This window comes from Morus notabilis, unplaced genomic scaffold (genome assembly GCF_000414095.1).
Source record: "Morus notabilis unplaced genomic scaffold, ASM41409v2 Scaffold48, whole genome shotgun sequence".
NCBI classification, from domain to species: Eukaryota; Viridiplantae; Streptophyta; class Magnoliopsida; order Rosales; family Moraceae; genus Morus; species Morus notabilis.
Window position 1 is genome coordinate 352,564 of NW_010367947.1, and position 23,466 is coordinate 376,029.

General features: G+C 35.3%; 2 protein-coding genes across 6 annotated transcripts; one reads left to right on the forward strand and one right to left on the reverse strand.

The window, feature by feature from the left end:
• The first annotated feature begins 5,990 nt into the window (after window positions 1-5,990).
• On the forward strand, window positions 5,991-9,054 carry LOC21396235 (protein WHAT'S THIS FACTOR 1). 5 transcript variants are annotated; one of them, XR_002903622.1, is made up of 4 exons: window positions 5,991-6,507; window positions 6,945-8,321; window positions 8,557-8,605; window positions 8,782-9,054. XR_002903622.1 is itself a non-coding variant. In XM_024175943.1 (2 exons), exon 1 carries the CDS (start codon window positions 7,049-7,051, stop codon window positions 8,270-8,272), a length of 1,224 nt encoding a protein of 407 aa, XP_024031711.1. In that variant the 5' UTR covers window positions 6,600-7,048; the 3' UTR covers window positions 8,273-8,321; window positions 8,557-9,054. The 5 variants fall into 5 exon arrangements, 1 of the variants encoding a protein (XP_024031711.1); XR_002903623.1 differs by having other exon boundaries at window positions 5,991-6,448; XR_002903624.1 differs by lacking the exon at window positions 5,991-6,507 and adding an exon at window positions 6,629-6,668.
• Window positions 9,055-11,515: 2,461 nt separating this feature from the next.
• LOC21396236 (probable lysine-specific demethylase ELF6) lies at window positions 11,516-19,191 on the reverse strand. Its single transcript, XM_024175938.1, has 7 exons — window positions 17,740-19,191; window positions 17,306-17,384; window positions 17,024-17,091; window positions 16,435-16,585; window positions 15,628-16,193; window positions 14,685-14,879; window positions 11,516-14,404 (listed from the first exon to the last, which is right to left on the reverse strand). Exons 1-7 carry the CDS (start codon window positions 18,899-18,901, stop codon window positions 11,814-11,816), a joined length of 4,812 nt encoding a protein of 1,603 aa, XP_024031706.1. The 5' UTR covers window positions 18,902-19,191; the 3' UTR covers window positions 11,516-11,813.
• Between the last annotated feature and the right edge of the window lie 4,275 nt (window positions 19,192-23,466).

The window sequence follows — 23,466 nt, forward strand, 5'->3', positions numbered from 1 at the left end:
ATTTTAGAAAAATTACTTTTAGTTGTGTTAAAGGAAGAAGCGGTTATTACAAGAAGCAGCTGAGTGTTTGGTAAACTGTAATTATAGTAGTTGTGCTGGTTTCAAAATCAGTGTAATAGCGTTTGGTAAATTTTGAGGTTAAATTGCCGTGGGTATGCAAAATGACCAAAATAGACATAGTATGAAACTTAAATATATATAATTGTTTTTGGTATTTAGAAATACTTGTTTAACTTTAAAAAAAACATAATGCTATGATTTTTTATTTTTTAACAATAAATTTATGATAATTAATTCTTTTTTTTCATTTCTTCATTCACAATATAATTACAACTAAAATGAGCATAAGTGAGTAATCAATTTGTTGAACAAAAATGTACATTCCATAAACAAGTTAAAGGCTTGATTGTCAAATGACCAAGTTACATAAACAAGTTGGGCCTTGATGCCTTGTATGTGATCTTCAGCTTCCTAGTTGGTGGCCTGACCTTATACACCAATGGAAACTTATCTTCGAGTTGTGGAATTGTTTTGTGCTCTCTCTCTTGCAAAGCTTGGTAGGGACAATTGCAGTCTTGATAATCTGAATGCATGGGAACCTGACTTTGTGGCAAGAAGCCATTTCGTTGTACATCTGCTCCACAACACCATTTAGAGTGGTGTCACAGAACTCCTTGTACATATTATGGTACCCAGTTTGGCTCTGATAATGCAGCCAAATACCATAATTATCAATTTTGGTGGGGTTCTTCTCAAAAATCTGTAAGAAAATATGATAAATTTGTTGAGAAATTTCATGCCAAGAAACGGGCTAAGCCAAATGATAATTAATTATAGAACCACAAATAAAGAACAATCAACACACATGATTTTGCTTGAATATATAAACACGTGATTAAAAAGGAATAACTATTTTACCACATAACACAAGGCGATGCAGGAGTGGCCGGCGGCGTATAATTACAATTAAAAGGTGCATTAAGTAATCAATGTATACAACAAAAATATACATTTCAACGAGAGATTATGATCTGATAACAACTGCTAGGCAGAAAGCTTATTAAAAGTGCTGAAGAAGGTGCAAAAAGGAATCAATAACGAAGTAAAATGGAAGTGCATAAAACTGGCCTGTTGCGGGCACAAAACAAACCATAATACTGGGAAAATGAGAGTCCAAGCAAATTACAGAAACAGTAGCTTTTTGTATTCTTCCTAATAAATTTTCATTACAATCTTTCGTCTCCTGATAAACCTTTACTAATTTGATGCGCTAGCAGTTAGAGCAAGATCTTGCCCCAATTTGAAGAAAGGAAAAACCAATTGCAGATGCAAAACTTTCCAGAAGTTACAAGGGACACACGTTGCTAATCTAGTCTTGAAAGATTAGAAGAGTCTGGATTGAACAAATAGTAAGACAATGTTAGGAAGAATGGCTAGCAAATAGGCAGAAACTAAACATTTTCTGGGTGGTGATAAACTTTTGGGCCAGGAAATAGAGGCAGCAAACAACATCAGATTGGAGAGAAATAGGGTCGATGATGGTAATATAAAGCAAGGTTAGTAGTGGAAGCAACGGAAAAAGTATGGTATAAACTTTATTTGAGAAAGAGCTATGAACTACTCATTCCATAATGTTGGACTCCTAGCATGAATATTGCGGAGTGCTCTCTGTTACCACCCCTCCTTCCCCTTTATCTGCCCCACAGAAAAAGGGTCCAAAACAAGAGAACTTCGCTTTTCTCGGTCTCGTCTGTAATGTGTTATTTGATTACAAAATACATACATAAGGAAATTGTCACATGAAACTTCCAACACATTCCAAAAACTCATTCTCTTTCTCTGTCTTTCCCGTATGCTGTCCTATACACCCCTGCAGAAGGAGTCCTCAAAATTTAATTAAATATCTCTCATAAATATTTGATATTCCTATTATTATTTTCACAGCACCCAAATGCCTAATCTTATTATTTGTTATTTGTTAATAAGGTGCACTTATGTCTAAACACTTGTTCACAGGAAAATCTAATAACGGGTTGACTAATTATTCGTTTCTATCCACTGATTTAGTATTTTCACCTATTACTTTACACAATGTTGTCCCCACCTTTTTGCCCTTTATGATTTCTACTTATAAGGGGAAAAATAATTTGAATTTGAAATCCAAATGTTTCAGAAGTGCATGCATTAGTGACTGAACCCTCACAAGAAACATGGATTTAAATCCACCTTTCAACTAAAAATATTACCCTGCTACCAAAAAGGAGATAAAGAAGGGAAAAAGATCTGAAATATTTTTTTCTGCCACCAAAGGAAAGGACCAAGAAAGGAAAATTTAAAAAATTTCAATTTTTTTCTGGTTAAAGAAAGTTGCTTGTCATCACACGACACTAATGACAAAACAGCTTATCCACATCACCAATGGGTCGGCCATTGTTAAAGAGAGAGATTTCGATGGCGGAGACAAGCTCAGATGAACCTTCGACGATGGAAGAAGAAATGGTTACTAGGGTTTTAGGAGCAGCTGAGAAACTAGACTGTGACAGAGGAGAAGAACGGCAAGAAAAAGTCTTCGGCCATTTACGGATCTGAACCTTTAACGACCTCACTCCCATCGCCGTCGTACAAAAGCGAGCCCATCATCTAGTACTTGACGCTGTTAAGCAAAAAAAAAAGAAAAAAAAAGAAAAAACTACACGTGCACGTGGGAGGTTGGAAAACTTCTCGGAAGAAGTGGGTGTGTGAAAGGAGTAAAATGTGTTAACGGAGAGTTGAGTAAAAAATAACGTGCGGAGATAATCTCTCGAAGAGAAAAGCAATTAATCTTATTTAAATAATAAAAAAAATGAACGTGGGTTGCTTCAAAAATGCCTATATATAGGCATATAGGGGACGTAAATAGAGAGAGAGGAAAAAAGGAGGACTTTTGGTGCAACGTGTGTGCAGAAGGGAAGTGAGAGAAACAAAGAAAAAGAAAATACAGTGTGTATGGCCGTGTAGGTGAGAGAAGTGTGAGATAATGTGTGTAGAGAAAATTATCAAAAAAAAAAAAAAAAGGTAAAAAAATTTATTTTAATCTTATTATGATGTTTTGTTTACACGTTTTTTTTTTCTCTCAAGCCTTCTTCTATACCGAAGTATTATCTCAAGATAAGAAGTTTATCTGCCATTGTTGGTCAGATTCATTTCAAGACATACGGGTTGTAAACTTTTGAACCCAGTAAAATATTATGAGGTTGCAAGTTTTAGAACTTTCAAAAAAATTAAATAGAGTTATAAATTTTTAAACTCTATAAAATTATGAGGTTGTAAGTTTTAGAATCTCCAAAAAATTAAATAGAGTTGTAAATTTTAAAACTCTATAAAATTATGGAGTTGCAAAATTTAAAATCTTTATATATATGAATCTGACTATAATAGTACAGTTTAAAATATTATTATAATTTTGAATCTGACTTATAAAGTGCAGCCCAAACAAAAATCAGAGACCACTTACTTACGTAGGGGCCTCTTTTCGTTTCCTGAAGAAAGAAAAGAGAGAAGAGAAATAAAAAATCAACCAAAGAACTAGAACAAAAGATGATAGAAAGGCTAAATAAAAAAAATTACCTTCAACAACGTCCCTTTTGTTCTTTTTACTGAAAGGCAAACTCTTTCTTTTTTACTTGGAATTGGAGAAGGGCTCTGCAATTAAAGTTTTGTCAGAAGAAATATGATTTGACACAAAAAAAAAAAACCATACATGAATATATGAAAGAGGAGACTGAGAAGACGCTGACACGCGTTTTCTACAACGTCTGCAAAGAAAAGAATATATACATCGGAACGGTAGTTATATAATTCTACATAAATTATATATATTTACATGTAAATTGTATATATTTGCATGTTAAATTGTGTATGTTAAGTTATAAGAAATGATAATGTATATTAATCCTTAAAACATGTATTTTTTATAACAATTAGTGAACACATAGCATGAAAATATGTATATTGACTGATTTGTTATATATCATGTTAAATATACACGAATTACATGTAAATATATACGATTTACATATAAATATACACAATTTATGTAAAAATATACAACTATCATTCCGGTCAGACACTTTTCAAGTGCCTGACCGGAGACCTTACCTCTATATATATATATATATATAGACACACATATACAAACACACACACAAAAAGAAGGGAAACGTGTGAAAGGATGAGGATGAGGGAAATCTAAGTTCCTTTTAAAATCAAATTGTTAAGCGAAAAAAAAAGGGATATACATCATACAATCGGATTAATCAGTTTAGATATGATAAAATTTAAAATTAAAAAATAATGGATAAGGGATAAATTTCAAAAAAAATCGGAATATTAAATACCCTAAATTGCATAAATTGGGTCATTCTATGGTCACTAAGCCCAAAAAGATGAGTTCATTGTCTCATAAAACCATATGGTGATTAAATATAATTTTTAAATCCCAAATTCAAATAAAAAAAATCTCAACACCAAATTCAAAAATGATCCTTTTAATTCCTCATAAGGTCATATACCGGGGAATTATCCAAATACAACTCTCAAATCCAAACTCTAAAGTAAAATTCCAAATCGAATTTTAAAACATCTTTGAATTCCTCCTATGGTCATATATCGAGGAATTCCCCAAAATCCAAAATTCAAATTCAAGAACTACGGTTGACTTGATTCCGTAAAGGATACGTAGGCAACCTAAAATTTAGGTGCAGTTTCAAGACCAAATTCAATCCTAAAAAAAAATCCTCATAAAGGACAAAGTCAAAACAAAACTAAATCAAACTTCAAAGTGCGTAAGTTCCTCATAAGGTCATACACCGAGGAATTATCCAAATTTTCAAAACCAAATTTTTGAACTACGATTGACTCGATTCCCTCTCGGATACGTAGGCAACCAAAAATTTAGGTGCAGTTTCAAGACCAAATTCAATCCTAAAAAAAAATCCTCATAAAGGACAAAGTCAAAACAAAACTAAATCAAACTTCAAAGTGCGTAAGTTCCTCATAAGGTCATACACCGAGGAATTATCCAAATTTTCAAAACTAAAATTTGAACTACAAGTGGGTTGATCCCCTAATGGGGTATGTAGGCAACTCGGCCAAATTCATCGACTTCAGCCGTAATTTTAAATCAACCCAAATTTTCCAAATTCACAGAAAATAGAATTTACTGTTTTAACTAGAATCAAAAGGTCTTCCCTTGTACCAAGAGATTGTAATTAAGAGGTTATTCTTATAATATTGGATGGGTCGAACTAAAAATAATAAACTCCTATGCTAATTAAATCCTAGTGTAGGTGAAATTATGTTGTGTGTGAAATATTATTTCAACATTAATGAATATTTTCACTCAACAGACGCTGTGTTGCCGCTTAAGGCCGGAGTTCTTCAGCCAGGGCAGCCATGTTTGGGCGGTGACCGGCATCTGGCCGGAGCTCCAGCAGTTGAGCATGCCGACGTTGAAGCGGCGGGGGAGATCGTGGAGGAAGAGGAGAGGAACAGGACTGCGAAGAGCAAAATTTTTTTGGGTCTGGAATTATTTTCATTCAACAAGGATAAAATTATAATAACGAAAATTTCATTAAAGAGGTTTTTTAGATTGCCGAACAATCTAGAATCAGAAGTAGGCAGCTTCTGATTTTGGCTTCAAATTCTCCCCAAATTCTTTCAGAAGCATTTTTTTTTATGTTTTTACCAAACGTAAAAAATAGCTTTGGCTAGTTAGATAATCTATTTTGAGCTCCCAAAATTCCTAACAAACTAAAGCCTCTTTCACTTCGTAGATTTGAGTTTTCAATTCGAGCTGAGATATGACATTTTTTTGAGAACTTTTTACTGTAACAAAAAAAATTAGATGTGATATTTTCTCAAAGCTTTTTACTGTAAAAATTTAACACTGAAAATTCGAATCGGTGAAATACACAGGCCTAAGCTTACATCTCGTTTAGCGAACAAAAAAAACCCACCCCGGCACGGGTTCCCACGCGGGCAGCACCACCCACCTGGCCCACCCCTTTTCCGCCACCACCACGCCGAACTCCCCCTCGGTCCGGCATTCCCTCGATGCCTCCTGCAACCCCTTCTCCCTCTCATCCGCCTTACAAATCGGCAGAACCACCACCGTGCTCGCCTCCGCCACCTCCTCAATTTTCAACCTCACCACCGGAACCCTAACTTCCTCCCCCATTTCCCCTTCACCCGTAATTTCACGCTCAGCCCCCGTATTCAACTCCTCCAAGACTGTACCTTTCGCGCTCTCAGTCACGGCAGCACTCAAAGGTTCCAAATTGTCGGATGGTGGGATTATCGGCAACTCCGACGGATTCTTGTGCCCATAAATGAAGAGGAACTCGCTGAAGGTCGGTGATGAAGCAACAATATAGAGCTGGAAAAATAACAGTCGTGAAAGAAGCCATTGGTATGAAACGAATTCTTCAGAGATGGATATAGTTGTGCAATATGCAAACGCAGAGATGGGTATTTTTATTTTTTGTTTTTTATTCGATTTGGAATAAAAAAAAAAAAAAAAGGGCCAAACAATGTATGTTTTTTTGGTAGCCAGCTATCCCCTTTTTTTTTTTTTTTTTTCCTTTCATGTCTCTTACATCACCCTCTCTCCTCTTGGCGTTCCTCAACAGGTTTGCTTCTCTGCCCCCCTTTCTCTCTCTACCTCTGATACTGTGTTTTTTCTGCTTAGTCTTCTTTTCCGTGGTAAAACAAAGAAACCCATTTTGGATATTTTAAGGATTTAATCTTGTTCCTGTGTGTAAAATCAGTAGTCGTTTACATTTTTCGTTGTACAGAATATGTTATAGGGACCAAGCGAGCCTATAAATGGTTTATTTTTTTACTTATTTATTTTAATTGTTTGGAGTTATAGAATGTTAGAAGCTTAATCGGCCCAAAATCTGCAGGTTTTCAGGTGAATCTGGTTTTCGTTTCTCAAATTCATATGCTAAAGCAATATAAGCCCAGGCTTAAAAATTTCACAAACCCTTGATTAATTAAATCAAAAAGAATGCTCACCATTAACTCATCCTCCAAAACCATTAAAAGGGTTCTTCTTTCCCAATCCAAAAACCCAATATTTTCCTTCCTCCAGAAATCTAACTATGTCAATGTCTACATGAAATGGAAGAAAGATCCTTACTACGACTCTATCGACCAAATCCACAAGTCCATAGTCCTTAAACCCATCATGAACCTTAAAAACTGCATTGCCCAAGACCCCAATGGCTGTATCCCAATCTCTGAAGTGTCCAAAAGAGGACTACAATTGGATGTACCCATGAAAGTTGCCAAGTTCTTAAGGCGATATCCTTCAATTTTCGAAGAGTTCACGGGTCTTCAGTACAATCTTCCATGGTTCAGACTAACCCCTGAAGCTGCTGAGATTGACAGAGAGGAGAAAAGGGTTTATGAGGATTGTGGGGAAGATTTGAGAGAGAGATTGAAGAGATTTATATCGATGAGTAAAGATAGAGCCTTGCCTTTGAAAATAATACAGGGAATGAAATGGTATTTGGGTTTGCCTGACGATTTTTTGCAAGTCCCACAGAAGAATCTTGATGGGTCTTTTAGGTTTGTGGATATGGGAGATGGGTTAAAGGGTTTGGCTGTTGAAAGTGATGAAAAGGTCTTGTCTTGTGTTCAAACGAATGCAATGAAGAGAGGGGTGTATTTTGGAGGTTCAATGGAGGCAATTGAGTTTAGGTTTTTCCCCATAAAAGGGTTGAGGTTGAAGAGGAAGATCAAGGATTGGTTGGAGATGTTTCAGAAGCTTCCTTATGTGTCACCTTATGAGGATTTTTCGAATTTGGATTCAGATAGTGACTTGGCGGAAAAACGACTTGTGGGGGTTCTTCATGAGATGCTTAGTCTCTTTGTTGAGAATTCAGCAGAGAGGAAGAAGATTCTGTGCCTCAAGAAGCACTTTGGACTGCCGCAAAAAGTGCACAAGGCATTTGAGAGACACCCAAATATGTTTTATTTGTCTTTTAGGAACAAGACTTGTACGGCTATTCTCAAAGAGGCTTACTGTGACCCGTCTGCTATTAAGGAGCATCCGTTGCTCAGAGTTAGGAAAAAGTACATAAAGTTGATGAAAGAGTCCAATTTGATTTTGAAGAAGAGTAGGTATGGTAACCACTTGACTGATCATAGAAATTTGAAGCTGGATTTGGATTCGGATTCGGATTTAGATGATGAATACAGAGGAGTGATCGAAGAGCAATCTTTGTAGATGGTTTTCCCCCAATGTATATTTACAATGGAGAGGAGCTTATATTTGGGTAAAGTCGCTTCTTTTCAGTTGTTTATTTGTGTTATGATACGATATGATTGCTGGATGGTGTCAAGATATTTGTCATAACATTATTTAACGATATCTGTTCAATAGAGAGATTCTTGCACATACTCAAAGAGTCCAATAGAGGCAGCGCTCTTTCTTTTCTATCCATTTCAGAGTTGGTTAATATTATTTATAAAATGCTAATTAATATCTAATATGATTTGTTGCTTGTGCAGGTATTTTCCTGAGCGGCCGAGGTGCATTACAGTTCAATTTAGCCAGGAGGTAATGAAATCAAATATTTTCTTTGACAATTGGCATAGATAACCCGCATCTATTTTAACGATAAGATGAATGAAATGTTGCCAAGATTTGTTGATAAATTTGAACTTTTTTTTTTTTTTTTTTAATGCTTGGTTCAACTCCCTGAGCTGTTTAATTGACATCTTCATTGTACACAGTGCATTTTCTCCAAGAATTCTACTTGATAGCCTAGAACACTTGTTTCTGAACTCGCGGCATCACGAAAAAGCTTTCGCAAGATTTGATTTATCTCCAACATTGTTTGATTCTCGAGGTTGTTTGTTCGTAACAATTTTGTTTAATTTTCTTTTTACCCGTTACGTTGTTATGTATAGAGCTTCCTGTATCTTGCTCAAAGAAGAAATGTTGGAATATCAATTTATAAGCTAGAGATGAGAGTATTCTCTGATAACTCAAACTTTCAGTTCTAATCCAAATTAATATATTCTTACTACATAAGTGTCTTCATAGGATATAATCAAACATTTGATCGATCTAGATAAGATCATATAATAGACAACACCACAATTTTATTAAAAAAAATCCAACTTTATATTATTAGTTGTTAACTTTACTGATTTATACTAAGCCCTTTATTTCTATCTTTTGCATATGATAAGCTCATATACAAAATTAAAGGTCATTAACTAGTATTGAATCTTTATAATGTTTCACTTGCATATGGTAAGGGATGCTTACTATATGACTTGTAAAGAAAGCATTTGAACTTTTGTTTTTAAAATAATTTTAAATAGTCAAAATAGAAATTACATTAATTGCTTTAAAAGTACATTATTCCATCAAAAGAATGAAAAGAAAATTAAATACATCATCCCCTTTCAATTAAAATTTTTCATTCCAAGAAAATCCTCACATAAAACGACAAAAAAGCATTCATGATAGACTTAATTGCTTAATTAATTATGCTACAAAATGAAAATTAATGATAGTATTTTTTCTCTTCACACATCTCATATGTCATATCTTCGAATTATAACCCTTTATTATTTTGCAATATATAGTAAAAAAATTGTTTTTTAATGATTATTCCAAAACGTTCCATAAAAATATGTACCCCATGTCATATCTCCAAATTATAAACCTTTATTATGTTGCAATATATAATAAAAAATTTGCTTTTTAATGATTATTCCAAAACGTTTCATGGAAGTATGTACAGCGTTTTTTTTTTACTTGGAGTATGTGTTGATTTACATTTTTTTTGGTTTCGTGTTTATATCTTTTTTTGCCAATCATTTTATTTTTAAAAATAATCCTTCATTTTTTTCTTCTCTCTCTCTGTTTTTTTTTTTCTTTTTTTATAAAGTTAAGTTGACTGCGTTTTTTTTTTTTTTTTGTTTCACTCTTTTTTTTTCCATGCTCATGTGCTACTTAACAAGTTTGGCATTTTTTTACCATTTTATCTTTTCTAATCATACGTGTTAATATAAGATGATTATTTGCCCTTTCTTACGAAAAATTATTTTGTCAATTTGTTCAACTTAATTATTATTTTTGAGTTTATGCCATTTGGTTTATTTTTGTTTTTTTAAACAACAAATTAAAATAAAATAGTGGGGAGAAGATAAAAATAAAGTGGTAAAAAATTAATCTATATCAAAGCAGGTAAGGTTAGTTTTGGAATAATAGGGGCGTGTAAAAAGTAAATTTAATCATTTTAAGATTATGAGAGGTGTGTAGTTAGAAGGGAGGTGTAGAGAGTAAAAAAAAGGGTGTGAGTAGAATCACCCTTAAAGTAAACCATTGGCATGTTTTTAAGAAAACCACTGGTTTGTAAGAGAATAAAAATACTCCGCAAATAATGCGTATTTTATTTAACCAATGGCTATCATATTAATAAAGATTTCCGAACCACATATCAGATTAATAAGAAACATTGAAGAACAAAAGGTAAAAGAACAACGAAAGGGAAAAACATAAAAATTCAAATGAGGATTGAGAACCACTGGCGGCGACAGAGATCATGACCGGATCTAGTGACAGCTTTGCACAAAGGAGCTGCACTTGTTGGTGGCATGGCGTGAGGTGGTAGCCATATCTGCCCGCGAGTTATTTTGGTGGAGATCATTGACTAGATCTCACCGGCCTCCATCGGTGGAGATTGTAAAGCATGCTCGGTCGATGACGGGAAGGTCCATCCGTCGGTGGGAAGGGAGGAGAAAGGGAGAGTAGCTATAGAGCAACAATCAACTCCGATCGTCGATAGACACATGACCGACGGTCGGTGAAAGACATTCATAGCTCTTGGGGAAACACGCCTTCTATGAGATAAGACACTGTGGGAGGGACTTGGTGTTTTGGGGGGTGGGTTGGGGTGGGGGTGTTTGTGTTTGAAGTGGAAAGGAATATGGTAGTATTATTCTATTGGACCATACCAAAAATGATGTTTCGGATTACAGCAAGTGGTAGTTATATCAACCATACGCAGATATACTGGCCGGTGGAAGAGTTATTGATCGCAGAAGGATGCTCTAATAGACGAAAATAATTTGAAACAGGTGAAGAGGGAAAAGTACCTTTTCATCGAGTAGAATATCCACATTGATATTGCATTATTTTTATGTAATTGGATATATATTTATATTTTTATGTAATTTGGTAGGTGCAATATGTGATAATTTTTTAAACACCTATCAATAATCACACCACCTCATAAATTGATACACAAGTTCAGATTGAAGTTAGTGTTCCTAGCATTGTTCTTCCATTGAGACACCAAAGTAAAAAAAAAGTCGGCAATCAACTTGACTTTCTTGGCTCCTATCCAAAAGTGTGAACAACCTAGGGATCCAACCACTACGGTCCCACAAAACAAGAACAATATTTTTCTCCATTCTCATCCCGATAAAAAGAACAATCTAGACATCCAGCTAGTAATTAAAAAGGCACCATCACTTGTAGCTAGAACACTTGATAGAATGGTTGTGGCCATGGCCAAAGGTTGTACACTTGATAGAAAGCTCAAATAAAGAGCAATCAAGGGTAACTCACCAGAAAAGGGCTTTCAACTATTGGTGCGTTGAAACAAATGGGGAATGGAAAATGACACCTACAAAAAGTTAAATCTCTCCCTAATCTAAACCTGAATCAAGAATTTGTGAGTCACCCCATTTCCTTTACAACATATCACAGAACCAGCCCAAACCAAAACAACAAATTTTGAGGCACGTTAGTTTACATAATGCCCTGTTTTCCGTCTATGCCGGCTAAAATCGGATACGAACCTGAAAGAAAGGCCACAGCCCTCAATCTTGCACTGGTATGGTCGCTCTCCAGTGTGCACACGTATATGCTCCGTCCTTGCCCATGCCCACTTGAATGACATGGAGCAACCTTTCCATGGGCACTTGAGGGGCCTCTGGTCATCATGCACGCGGTGATGAATCATTGCATATTTGTGGGAGCTAAACCTCTTCCCACACCCTTCGTGCGGGCAGCGGTTGCGTTTGTGCACATTTAGCTCAGCCTTTGTGTCAAAACTCATACGGCAGCCATCTATGTCGCACTTGTGAGACTTCCTTGAGTTTTCTTTCTTATCCTTGGTAGGACCTCGAGCATTTGTAGACTTCTTTACTTTAGTTGCAGGCTTTTCCTTGACCTCTCCATCAATGTCGATTCCACTGCTGCTTGTTGCTGCATCCTTTCCAGTCCTTGGTCTTAATCCTTCACATGGACTCCGAATGAAGCCATTGCAACTAAACTTGCTTTCTGTTAGTTGCTCTAATTCTCTCTTTCTTTTTCTTGCTTTCCCCATGTTTGAGTCGATAATCTCCAGCTCTCTATCATCCTGTGGTGAGCAAACTTCACTGCCGATGCACAAGTCCTCTGTAGAACGAGAATCTCTTTTGACTCTATAATATTTTTGGAACGGGATAGCAGTTGGCAAATCAGTTTTCTCTTCATCGTTCATGGATTGAATTTCCCTCTCTCTGTTATTGTTGAAAGTCAGATTATCACCCAGATGATCTTTAGCATGGTTTGTAACTTCAAATTCTTCCACATTTACAGGTATGGGCTGATTTCTTGCTTGTATAGCAAGATTAGAGACCAAACCCTGATCTGGATTTTCCATCAAGGTTTCCCGCCGAGAACCATTGTCTGAAGTCACATCATTGCCTGAGTCTTCTTCCCTTGAGATTCCCCTCGGAACATTAGAGTATTCCTCTGCTGAGACACAAGGATGATGGGCTTCCGTTTGTGTCACAGAACTTGAAGCAAGTTCCTCACTACTCCCAGCAGCAGATTCAAGTTTTTGCTGCAATTCCTCATCTGACGTCAAACTGTAGCATAATTTTAAGGCAGCAGAGACATCACTTGGAATTTCAGAGATTTTTTCTATTGATGCAGAAACAACCTCAGTTATGGTGGTTTTGATTTCTTGCTCTGGTTTAACTTCTAAACAAGCGTAATTGCCAAGGCCTTCGGTAGAACAGGTCTCCTTTGGAACTTCATAAATTTCTTCTATTGAGACAAGAGAGTGTTCGTTTATTACAGTTCTGATTTCTTGCGGTGGTTTTACTTCTAGTGATATGTGATTACTGGAGTCTCCTGCAGAACAGCTCTGCCTTGGACCTTCACAGCATTGTTCCTGATCCTTTATGGCTGTAGAATTACATGGAAATTCTTTCTTGTCTTTATTTCCAGTAGCGTGCACTCCTTGTGCTTCCACAGGAAGGGAATCACAAACTTCATCACATTTGCAACCCTTGTCCACGGTTGCATTCGCTCTCTGTCCCTCAAAGTTTTCGTCACAGGGGTCAACATGTGAGCAAGACATCTTAGAAAACTTGGACACCGTATTGTCCAAAACATCCTTGTCAACCTGGACCTCAGAGTGCCTTTCGGAGACAAGACTACACACCTCATTGACTCTGTTGAATTGTCCCACTATTTGCTTCTCTTCATGTGCTTGAAAGCTTTTCTGTGTATCATTGACAAATGGGGAAGCATATTGTTCTTCCCTGAGTTCATCAGTGCTGCTGACCTTTTGGGTCTCAACATTGGGCTCATCTTCCATCTCAGAATCATCCAGTGCTGCAAAATGACCTGTATTCGTGTCCTCCAAAACGTGATTCTTAATTTGTGTCTCAACACATGCAACACCATCTTTCGAGTTCTCATCCTCAGTTGCTTCAAGCATCTGGATTTCATTCTCATATGAAGGGGAAACGTCAAAGCCTGTGGAATTCCCGTCATTTTGAATGTTATTTTCAGACACTATTCTGTTATGTTCATCAAGATCACCAAGAGAAGCACCGGTTACACACACCTTAGGAGTTCCTGTCGAACCACCTGGTTTTTTCTTAAAGTTCCTTCTTGAATATTGAATTAGTTTTTTCTCTTTTTTGACAGAGAGAGACCTTTCTCCCATTGCTACATCATTCTTTAATTGAATGGTATCACATGGTTTAAAATGGTCTGGCAGACAGATCTTTTTCGAACGAGACCGCCTCAACTGCCATTTGATGGTTAAGAAATCCACACTGGGACATTTATCAGAAAACAGGCCACCCAAAGTTAAAGCATGCTGAACTTGCTTAGAAGGAGAATTCTTTCTTATCTTGACACAGTGCCGTAAATTTATCCCCAATTTTGATGTCCAGTCTTCACCACATTCATCATGTTCTTCGTTGTCAATTGCAAGATCTATCAAGTTCAGATCGTCCTTCGATGCAATATCTAGTGGCACTTCACTATAATTAAAAGGACTACCAATTTCCTCTGCAATGGTGGTAGCATGTGCCTTTATTTTCTGATAGTCTGCACAAATCAAAAAGGTAAATAATCAACTTACTGCAATTGAATAAAGTTGGAAACTTTAAAACAGTTCATTTCTCTATAGCTCTAGTGGACATATCCTAACCCGTGAAATCAACTAGTGGACAAGGAGTGATGCAATTTGGATATGAGAAATTATATAAACTACATTGCTGATCGACTGGTAATTAAATTCCCAAAATTTAATTTGCAAAACTAGCCAAATTTTATGGAAGACGAAAGTACAAGGCCTACTAGAAAATAAATAATAAGAGAATCTTACCAGAATGACAAATTACAATCACATTCGCTCCCCCTTTACTCTGCAAAAGCTCCACAATTTCAACAGCATGCTCCAGGCAGAAACTACGTGGTCTAAGTGACTTATTATTAGCATTCCAACCATTCTTAGACATGATTGTTGAAGGCAATGGAAGATCCACCATCAATGACGAATTAGAAACAGTAGGAGGATTCTCTGCAGAATAAGGAAAATTAAAAATTGACTTGGTGCTTAAAACATCCAATTAGGATTGTTTACCATTACATATAAATTTCCACATCAATAACTGAATTGGGAAATTCCCTCTAATAATATATTCTAGAATCACGGAAAATCTGTAAACTTCAAGAACTCTTTCACTGTTGAAAAATAATTTTCTAAAAACCCTTCCATTTGAATGATTTCATAATGCAAAAGGAAAACATAGTCATTTGAATATCCTGACGAAGTGAGAGTGACTAATCACTAGTTATTATTTTCCATTCTTTTCTGATATTGTTGGGTGAATGAAATATTTAGCAAATCCTAAGGTTCCAAAATAAATAAAAGATAACAACGATAGTAGGCCTCTTCATCAGAAAATAGGGCAGCTCCGAAATAATTACTCATGCTACCCAATCGAAAGTGCGGTAACCATGAAAATAAAAATGGAACCTCCAAAAACAAAAGGAGAAAAGTTTAAGAAAAATTATTGAAAGAACTATTACAGAGAGATCTATAACGGGGACCCAAATAGTCTAAGGCCTACAATTCAAAAATATACTACTCTTCACTTGGACAACCAACCTACACGTATTAATAGGAAAGAAATTAGAAGTTTAGCTATTGATATTTCATATCAGTTAAAATATCCATGGTGGGTGGCAATCAGGCTTAAGTTTTACCAATGGGCCCAAATAAAAGGACAAACACAAGGCAAGAGAAAGTTCGCCGGATCAAATACCTGCTACATAACACTTATTAGAAGCATCGAGGTCTTGAAAGGAACAAGAATTCAAATATCCCGATATTCCTTGGCATTCTTGAACCAAAGCATGCTCATTATGGAGAAGTTCCTCTGAGGCTTTCTGAGATGGCTGCACCACAGACATAAACGGAAAACCAAGGATTCCACAAGCTACGCATGCCAACGTCCCTGAATCAACTTGAAAGTCACATGATAAATCATCACAATCGAAATACAAATCGTTCATATTCTCCATATACAAGCTCATCTCATTAACAAGATAGTGCTGCTCGCCGTTGTGTTTTTGAGGATTTTCTGTTGCTGGCGTACTATCAGTAGCACCTGCAATGGGTGATAAGGACTCTTTGCTCGGATATGTCAATAAATCAGGATTCCATAGTATAGCATGATAGCTTGAATCTTTTCCGAGAAGCACAGATAGTGTTTTGTTTTCATGCAAAATATCTTCAATAAATGCCTGCTTTACTAGTAACTCTCTTTCTTCCTTCTGGCGATCCCTAAGTCGTGAACTCCGCACACCGGGTAGTAAGGATCTTGGCACTCTGGTGTCAAAACAATTCAAGCAAAGCAAACATGAGAAACACTAAATGATTAGGTGTTGCGGCAGGTCGCCACTTGACATCTTTTATTGAAGGAATATGGAAAGGCCGATAAGGCAAAAATGGAGTAAAACATTTAAGAAAACATATGAACAGGTCCAGTAACCACAATTCATAAGCTTGCTATGCAATCATGTACATTTAGATTTCCAAAATGTATGCCAAAATAAGGGTACAAACTGACCTTGACACGAAAGACATGGTCAAAAGGTATAGCAACTGCTGGTGGGAAAGCATAGGAAGATAATTCATAGCAGCTCTACGTACTGCAGCTTCTTTAGCCACTTTGAGCCACTGTGGTGTTCCAAAGTTAGCAGCTTCCCCACAATTAAACCCTGAGCACCAGAAACAAAAAGTTATAGTAATCGATCAAATACCTAATATGGAGGGAAAATGAGAACAAAAGCAAGTTCCAACTCCTAATTAAAACGGCTTATAAATGATGAGTTGGTAAGAAGATACAACAGTAAATAGTTACATAAATACAGCAAAGAACAAATATTACATGTAGATTAACCGGAAAAACCATATCACAATGTCGGAGCAGACTACAATTACGCATATAACTGTTCTGGTGGAAAACTCCTCCTGTATGCTACTGATGCTCCAACTTCAAAGTTTCAAAGATCGATAATAGATAACTGTGTTCTCAAAAGCTTAGTCCTTCACATTATTAATGTCACTCATCTAAAATACATCTGCCTCATATAAAAAGTAGGAGCAGCATAATCAACACAAAATCTAAAATTTTCAATCATAAAACCAGTGATTACCGTGGCTGAATCCTACATGGTAAGCCCTTGGAAAAGTCACAACAAATTCACCAGGGTTCTGTACCAACCTAAAGAAGAAACAATAATAGACATGAGTATAACGTCAAAACCGATCAGGAAAAACAAAAAAAAAAACCATTAAATGTCACAAATAAAACCCTAAATGTTTTTAATCATAAATCTTGTTTCTTTTTTTCCTTTTTCTTTTTAGATCCTTAGCACCGTTAGTTTTCTAGCTATAATATGGTAAAAGAATCAACGAACAAAAACAGGGCACCTTACCTGCAGCATGGTATTCCTGATGCAACAACCACCTCAGGGGACATTAGCGTAGTCTTTTCGCCCAACAATGCGAGTGCAGCTGGCAATAAGAGAAACTGGACCTGAGTTACAAAGATGATACCAAAGTAATAACACACAACTGCAGGATTTTAATTTAATGAATCAAATTCTCAGAAATAGTATTCACATAGAGAAATGCTTTTTATGGTTAAGATGGTCCATGTAAGTCGAAATACCGGAAGCTTGGCTTCATTATCTTTAAATAACATACTAGTCATTGTATTTTAAATAGCCTAATAAAGAATCAGACAATCAGTTATAAGGCCACCTCTTAAAATCGGAGCAAAGGGAGAGATCAAGTGTTTTTTGTAGTTTTCTAGGACCACTGAGTTTATAGCCAATTATTAAAGTGCTCAGAGAAAAAACATACATACCTAAGCGGTCAATATTACCACCATAGGCCTCAGAACGCACAACTTCCTCAAAAGTAAATGCATAATCTCCGGGGACAGAATACCAAGTCTTTGAAGATCCAGAGTGAAGAAAATTCATGCTGTGAAGCTCATGATCTTCAACATGCCATGCAAACCAACTGAATAACATGCCAATGTACACCATAGGAGAAGTAACACCCGGAATATCATCCGGCATGAAACGAGTAAGGGAGCCGGGTGAACGTGAAATCACTTGCAAGTTCCAAGGACTGTTTGAGAGCTTCCAACCCGCAGTGCCTTCCTTATCATGACAAGAATTTTGACTCTTTTTCTTAGACGATTGTGGAGTTTCATTACAAGGCAATACTGGTAGAGAAGTAGGTGGTTTGGATACATCTACAAATGAATCAGAATCATTCTTAGGGGCAGAATCTTTAACATCATTGGTTTTTGAAACAGCTATCCTATCGCTAACCATTTCATCTCTCTTGCAACTAGAGTTATCTCTGCTTCGCCGGTAAAAGTTCCTCTTTCTCCTACGTCTATGGAAATAGCGGAATTGCCCCTCCGGTTCTCCAAAGCCAGAGCCAGGCACATCATTTGCATACTCTAAATATATAGGCTTCTCACAAGCCGCCTTCCAAAATATTGCCTCTACAACCAATGGTGAAACCTCCTTAATCATTCCCAATTGGCTTTTAGCAAAAGCCTTGGACTTGGATTCAAACTGCTCCAAAGTATATATCTCCCCACTTTGCCATACTTGCTTCTGAACACCCAAAGGCGGATTTTGAACACCCCCTTTTGTTTTTCTCACACTCTGACCCAACTCTTGGTGCCTAGTGGTGAACACTGCTCTAACCTCCCCATCATTACTCCCATCAAGGGAACCCGTTTTCGACGAGGAGGGACAATCATTCGACAAATTCTCGACAGAACCCAATTCAGGGCACTTGGAGAGCGACTTATTCAAGTTGCTAAAAACATATTTCTTAGATGGTTTTGGCAATGGCGGTATAATCTTGCAAATACCAAAAGCACTAGCTTCCTTCTCGATTTTCGATATGTAAGCGATCGGGTCGGCGAATTCGGTATCAGTAGGCCGAAACTCCGGTGCCAAAGGCAACCCTTCTAGCCAATTGGGTATTTCAACATTACCCATTCAATTTCAACTAATTAAAAACGATATAAAAGAAAAATCAAATCCCCAACATTACCGATCAAATGAAGCAAAATAGCATTGCTGAATCGCATAGCATTGTCCGTTGAATCCAAACAACAAGCGTAAGGCAATTGAACAGCAGATTCACTAAAACCCTAAAATGGAAACTATCGGTGAAGTTCTGAAATGAGATTCGCAGTGGTTGTTACATCCAAACAGAATTGAAATATCGAGAGAGAGAAACGGAAATAGAATGCGAAATTGAGCAATAGAACCTGTGACTACAACAAACTGTGGATGATTTAAGCACCGGGAAGAGAGAGAGAGATTTTGTACGAGCATTCAGTGACATTCTTAACCTGCGCAAAATATTTTTTTAATAAAATTTGGTCCCTCAACCTTTTTTTTCTTTCTATAAATAGCCCTGTTGTTAAGAGATCTCAAATTTAAGACTCGTTACGCAAACTATAATTTTTGATTCAAACATTTAAAAATTAAATTTTTTGTAAAAAAAATACTATAACAGAATTATAATTTGAGTTTAAATATATAAAACAAACGGACTCTTAATTTTTAAATAAGAAAACATTAAAAATAGGAAATTGTACTAAAATTAGTTCTTGAACTAAAAAGTACATATTTTAGAATTAACCCTTTAAATAACAAAAGTGTATAAACACATTATCATAAAACCAAAACAAAATTGAGTTATGGAGAAATAATAGCATCATTATTTCTGTGATTTTTTTATCATTCTTTGTATTCACTCTACTATCTCATTTTTTATTTAAATAATAATATATTATGTTAATAAAACTTACGTGTTAAATAATAAATATAAAAAGTGACAAAAAAATTGATATTAACATGCAGTTGAGTTTTACATTCTATTTATAGTTCCAACGCAAAAGTATAATAAGTTGTAACAAATCACGATCAAAATGAAAATATTGTTGCCTAGATACCTGCAAATATCAAGCGTGAGCAAAAAGATTATAGTCTATAATACACAACTTTTTTTTGAATGGGTATACACAACTATTTCTAACTGCTTGTAAAAAGAAAAAAAAATGTTTTTTGACTTGCCTATTAGAAACTAAATTAGAAATTTGATATGACTTTTTAAATGGGTTATTTCCAACTGCTTGTAAAAGAGAGAAAAACAAAAACAAAAACAAAAAAGTTTTTGGACTTGCCCATTGAGAATTAAATTATAAATTTGATATAACTTTCAACAAAAGGGCTAGTTTTAGAGAGTCGGAAAAGGTTCAGGGATCTTTTGTGATTTTAATTCTGTCTAATAAGGTTAGGCTAACATACGCCGGTGTCACATAGCGCACGTTGATGTCAACGCTGAGCTTGTGATCGGTTTTTGGCGCATTTTACACCGAACAGGCGCACGTTTGCGTCAAAGCGGTGGCAAAACTCAGAGAAAGGGACGTCTACGGTGTATGGAAGTAGTACCACAACGGTATTTATCCGAATAAGATATATAGATTCCGTTCATTTTACTAATTTGTGTTTTATTACGTTTAAAAGCTCTCAAAAATAGTCACATTTAGAGTGTGTTTAGTTTAAAAATTCGTGTCATGATTCGTGACTCACTGTAGTATTTTTTCTCATAAAAACTACACATAAATTGAGAATGGTTCTGAATTATAATTTTAAATCTATCAATTAAACGTTCTCTTAATTTTTTATTACAGTAAAAAATTCTCACATAAAATTATATTTTAATTCAAATTAGAAATTGGCAAACTAAACAAATCCATAGAGAATAAAGATGTTATCACTAATTTCGTTGACTCTATCCTACGTGGCGCTCTGTAATTGCTCCATGTTCGGTCTGATTCCTTTTCCTTCCAGGACATCATTCTGTATAGTGGGATCCACAGTAATCAAATGCAGATCGCGATTGTTGTTGTTCATGTTGAGAATTTCTGATTCTTGACGTTCAATATTATGAGGTCAATTTTTACTTTTTTCCTCAACATAAAAAAAACAGGGAGTTTTTCCGTAAGATTAAAAAAATAAAATTATTAATAATTTTATTATTTTTTTAACCGTTAAATTTGTAAATATTAAAAATTATTTATTCTATATATTTTTTTAATCTCATTTAAATTTAATTAGATCTAACGATTAAAAAATTAGACTTACTAATAAGACGGTATATCAAAGACAATAAAAAAAAAGTGTTTTCTCATGGGAAAGAAAAATAAAACGTGGATAATTTTTTCTTGGAAGTGGATAAACATTATTATCCAAGCTTAAGAAGAACAAGGACAAAATGCCATGATTCTTATTGTAAATAATTGTTTATTGAAAAGGTTCTCACGATTTATCGGTTTGTAACATTTTGTGTAACAAAATGTATTATTTCAGAAAAAAACTCTATAATAAAAAAATTAAATTTAAATTTTTATGAGAGAAAATACTGTAATAAAAAATTTGAGTTGTGGTTCGAATGTTGAAACAAACAAAAACCTGAAAAAAAGGTAAAATAAGAACGACATAATTTGTAACATTTTGTGTAACAACATGTATCGTCTGATTTATTTAATCTATAACTTGAACCTTTATCTATCTATAACAATGAACTTGTTTTGGAATTTACTCAATTGATATTATATTTCAAACTTTTTGAGCATCTGATTAATTATCTAGTAATATTTTTTTGTCTACTAGTTATAGTTTATGCTCTTCATATCTTCCAACGTTTTACCTCCATAATTACCACATTTTTTGCTTGAATCCATAATTACCACTTATCACAGCACCATCAATTACTCATTTTTTAGTCAATGCTCAAATCTTGTTTGAGCTTTGACCATGTTGCTGATACAGTTGTATATATTTCAGCCTAATTTTTCTTCATGGTGGTTTCACCTAAATCCTTATACCACTTGTTACAAAATTGAATTGGATTCTTCATTTACACCACTTATGTTATATTTTATAAGAATTGTTACTGCATATAGTTTTTACCTGAAGGCGGAACCCAATTGTTCACCTTATTCATTCTTTCACCAAAATCCTCTTACGACACAGGTTTCCAAATTGAATTGGATTTAAGCTTTTGCCACAATGTTACAAATTTCAACTTTTTTTTTTTATTACATATCCTTCACTTTAAGGGACATGATTTTGAGCGAACCTTATAGGCGTTGTTTCAGTCTGACTGTGGAACTTAAGACAACGCTTATATATGTGTATTTATTGGCGCAATTGCAATAAATTATTATCTTTTCTTTGTAAGGGAACAGTACTGTATACATATAATCTTGATCACGTACGTTCAAGGTTAATATAAGAACCATATATATTAATTTTCAGAAGAGGAAAAGAATAAGCAAAATGTTTTTTTTTTTTTTAAGTTATGCAAAGATTGGCATAACTATTTTTTTAAGGATTTTGCTTTCAGTTTGAACATCAACCACAATGTTAAATTATTTCGAGTTTACATAGTGTTTGGTATGAATATTTGTGTCATGGTTTGAATCATGGTTCGTGACTCACTACAGTATTATTTTTCACAAAAAATACACGTAAATCGATAATGATTTTAAATTATAGTTCTGAATTCATAAACCAAACGTCAAATAACAATATATGACGATAAATAACTAGAACCGTCTTTATAACATAGTTTAACTTAACATACACACACATACAAAAACTTTATCTGCCAACTAAGTCGAAATACATACGTACATATATATATATATAATATATATATATATATGTATATCTGACGTGCATAATCATCAGAAAATTGCCACATTATTCCAGAATAATATTAATAGGTGATCAAACTTTGTAATCACACTCCTAAATCTGCATAGCTCTGTCTATAATTATATTGCAGTTGTACTATAAAATTTGGCTGTTGGTCATATATATATATATATATATATATATATATATGATTGCATTAAACAACACCTCCTCCACCTTGGCCGCCGTTGTCTGAAGATTGCTGGCAGTAGTTCTCACAGGCAGTCTCACACACTGGAATGGTTGCGCCTTGCTCCTTCAGGCACACGGGCATGCACTGCTTGGCGCACTCCGAGAGCGCCTCGCCCGTTTCAACGATCGCCGCCGCGACGACCAGCGTCGCGATCAGAAGTGCCGGGATGGTGATTTTGGAGGCCATTTTTTTTTTTTTTTTGTGATGTGTAATTTCTTTCTTGGTTGATAGTTCTTGTGATTGTTTGCTTTGAGGGATTTGGAATGGGAGGTACTTGTTACTTTGGTTTATATATATAGCACAAAAGCAAAAGGATATAAGCTTCTCTTTAATTTATGTTAAGAGGGAAGAAAGTTTATTTTTGGTTGTTTTTAGGGTGGTTAGGAGTAAAACATGGAGTAATGTGAGGTAGGAAATCACGTTTCCCCGTAAAAGTAAGAACTTATAATTCTTCAATTTGTGTCAATGCCGACTTAAAAGGACAACGTCGTCAAGGCAGTTGTCTAAAGCCCCTTATTATTAGGAAACCTAAATGTGATGTTTGTTTTAAGGTTCGTCTTTAATTTTGAATCATGATTATTGATTTTTTATAGTG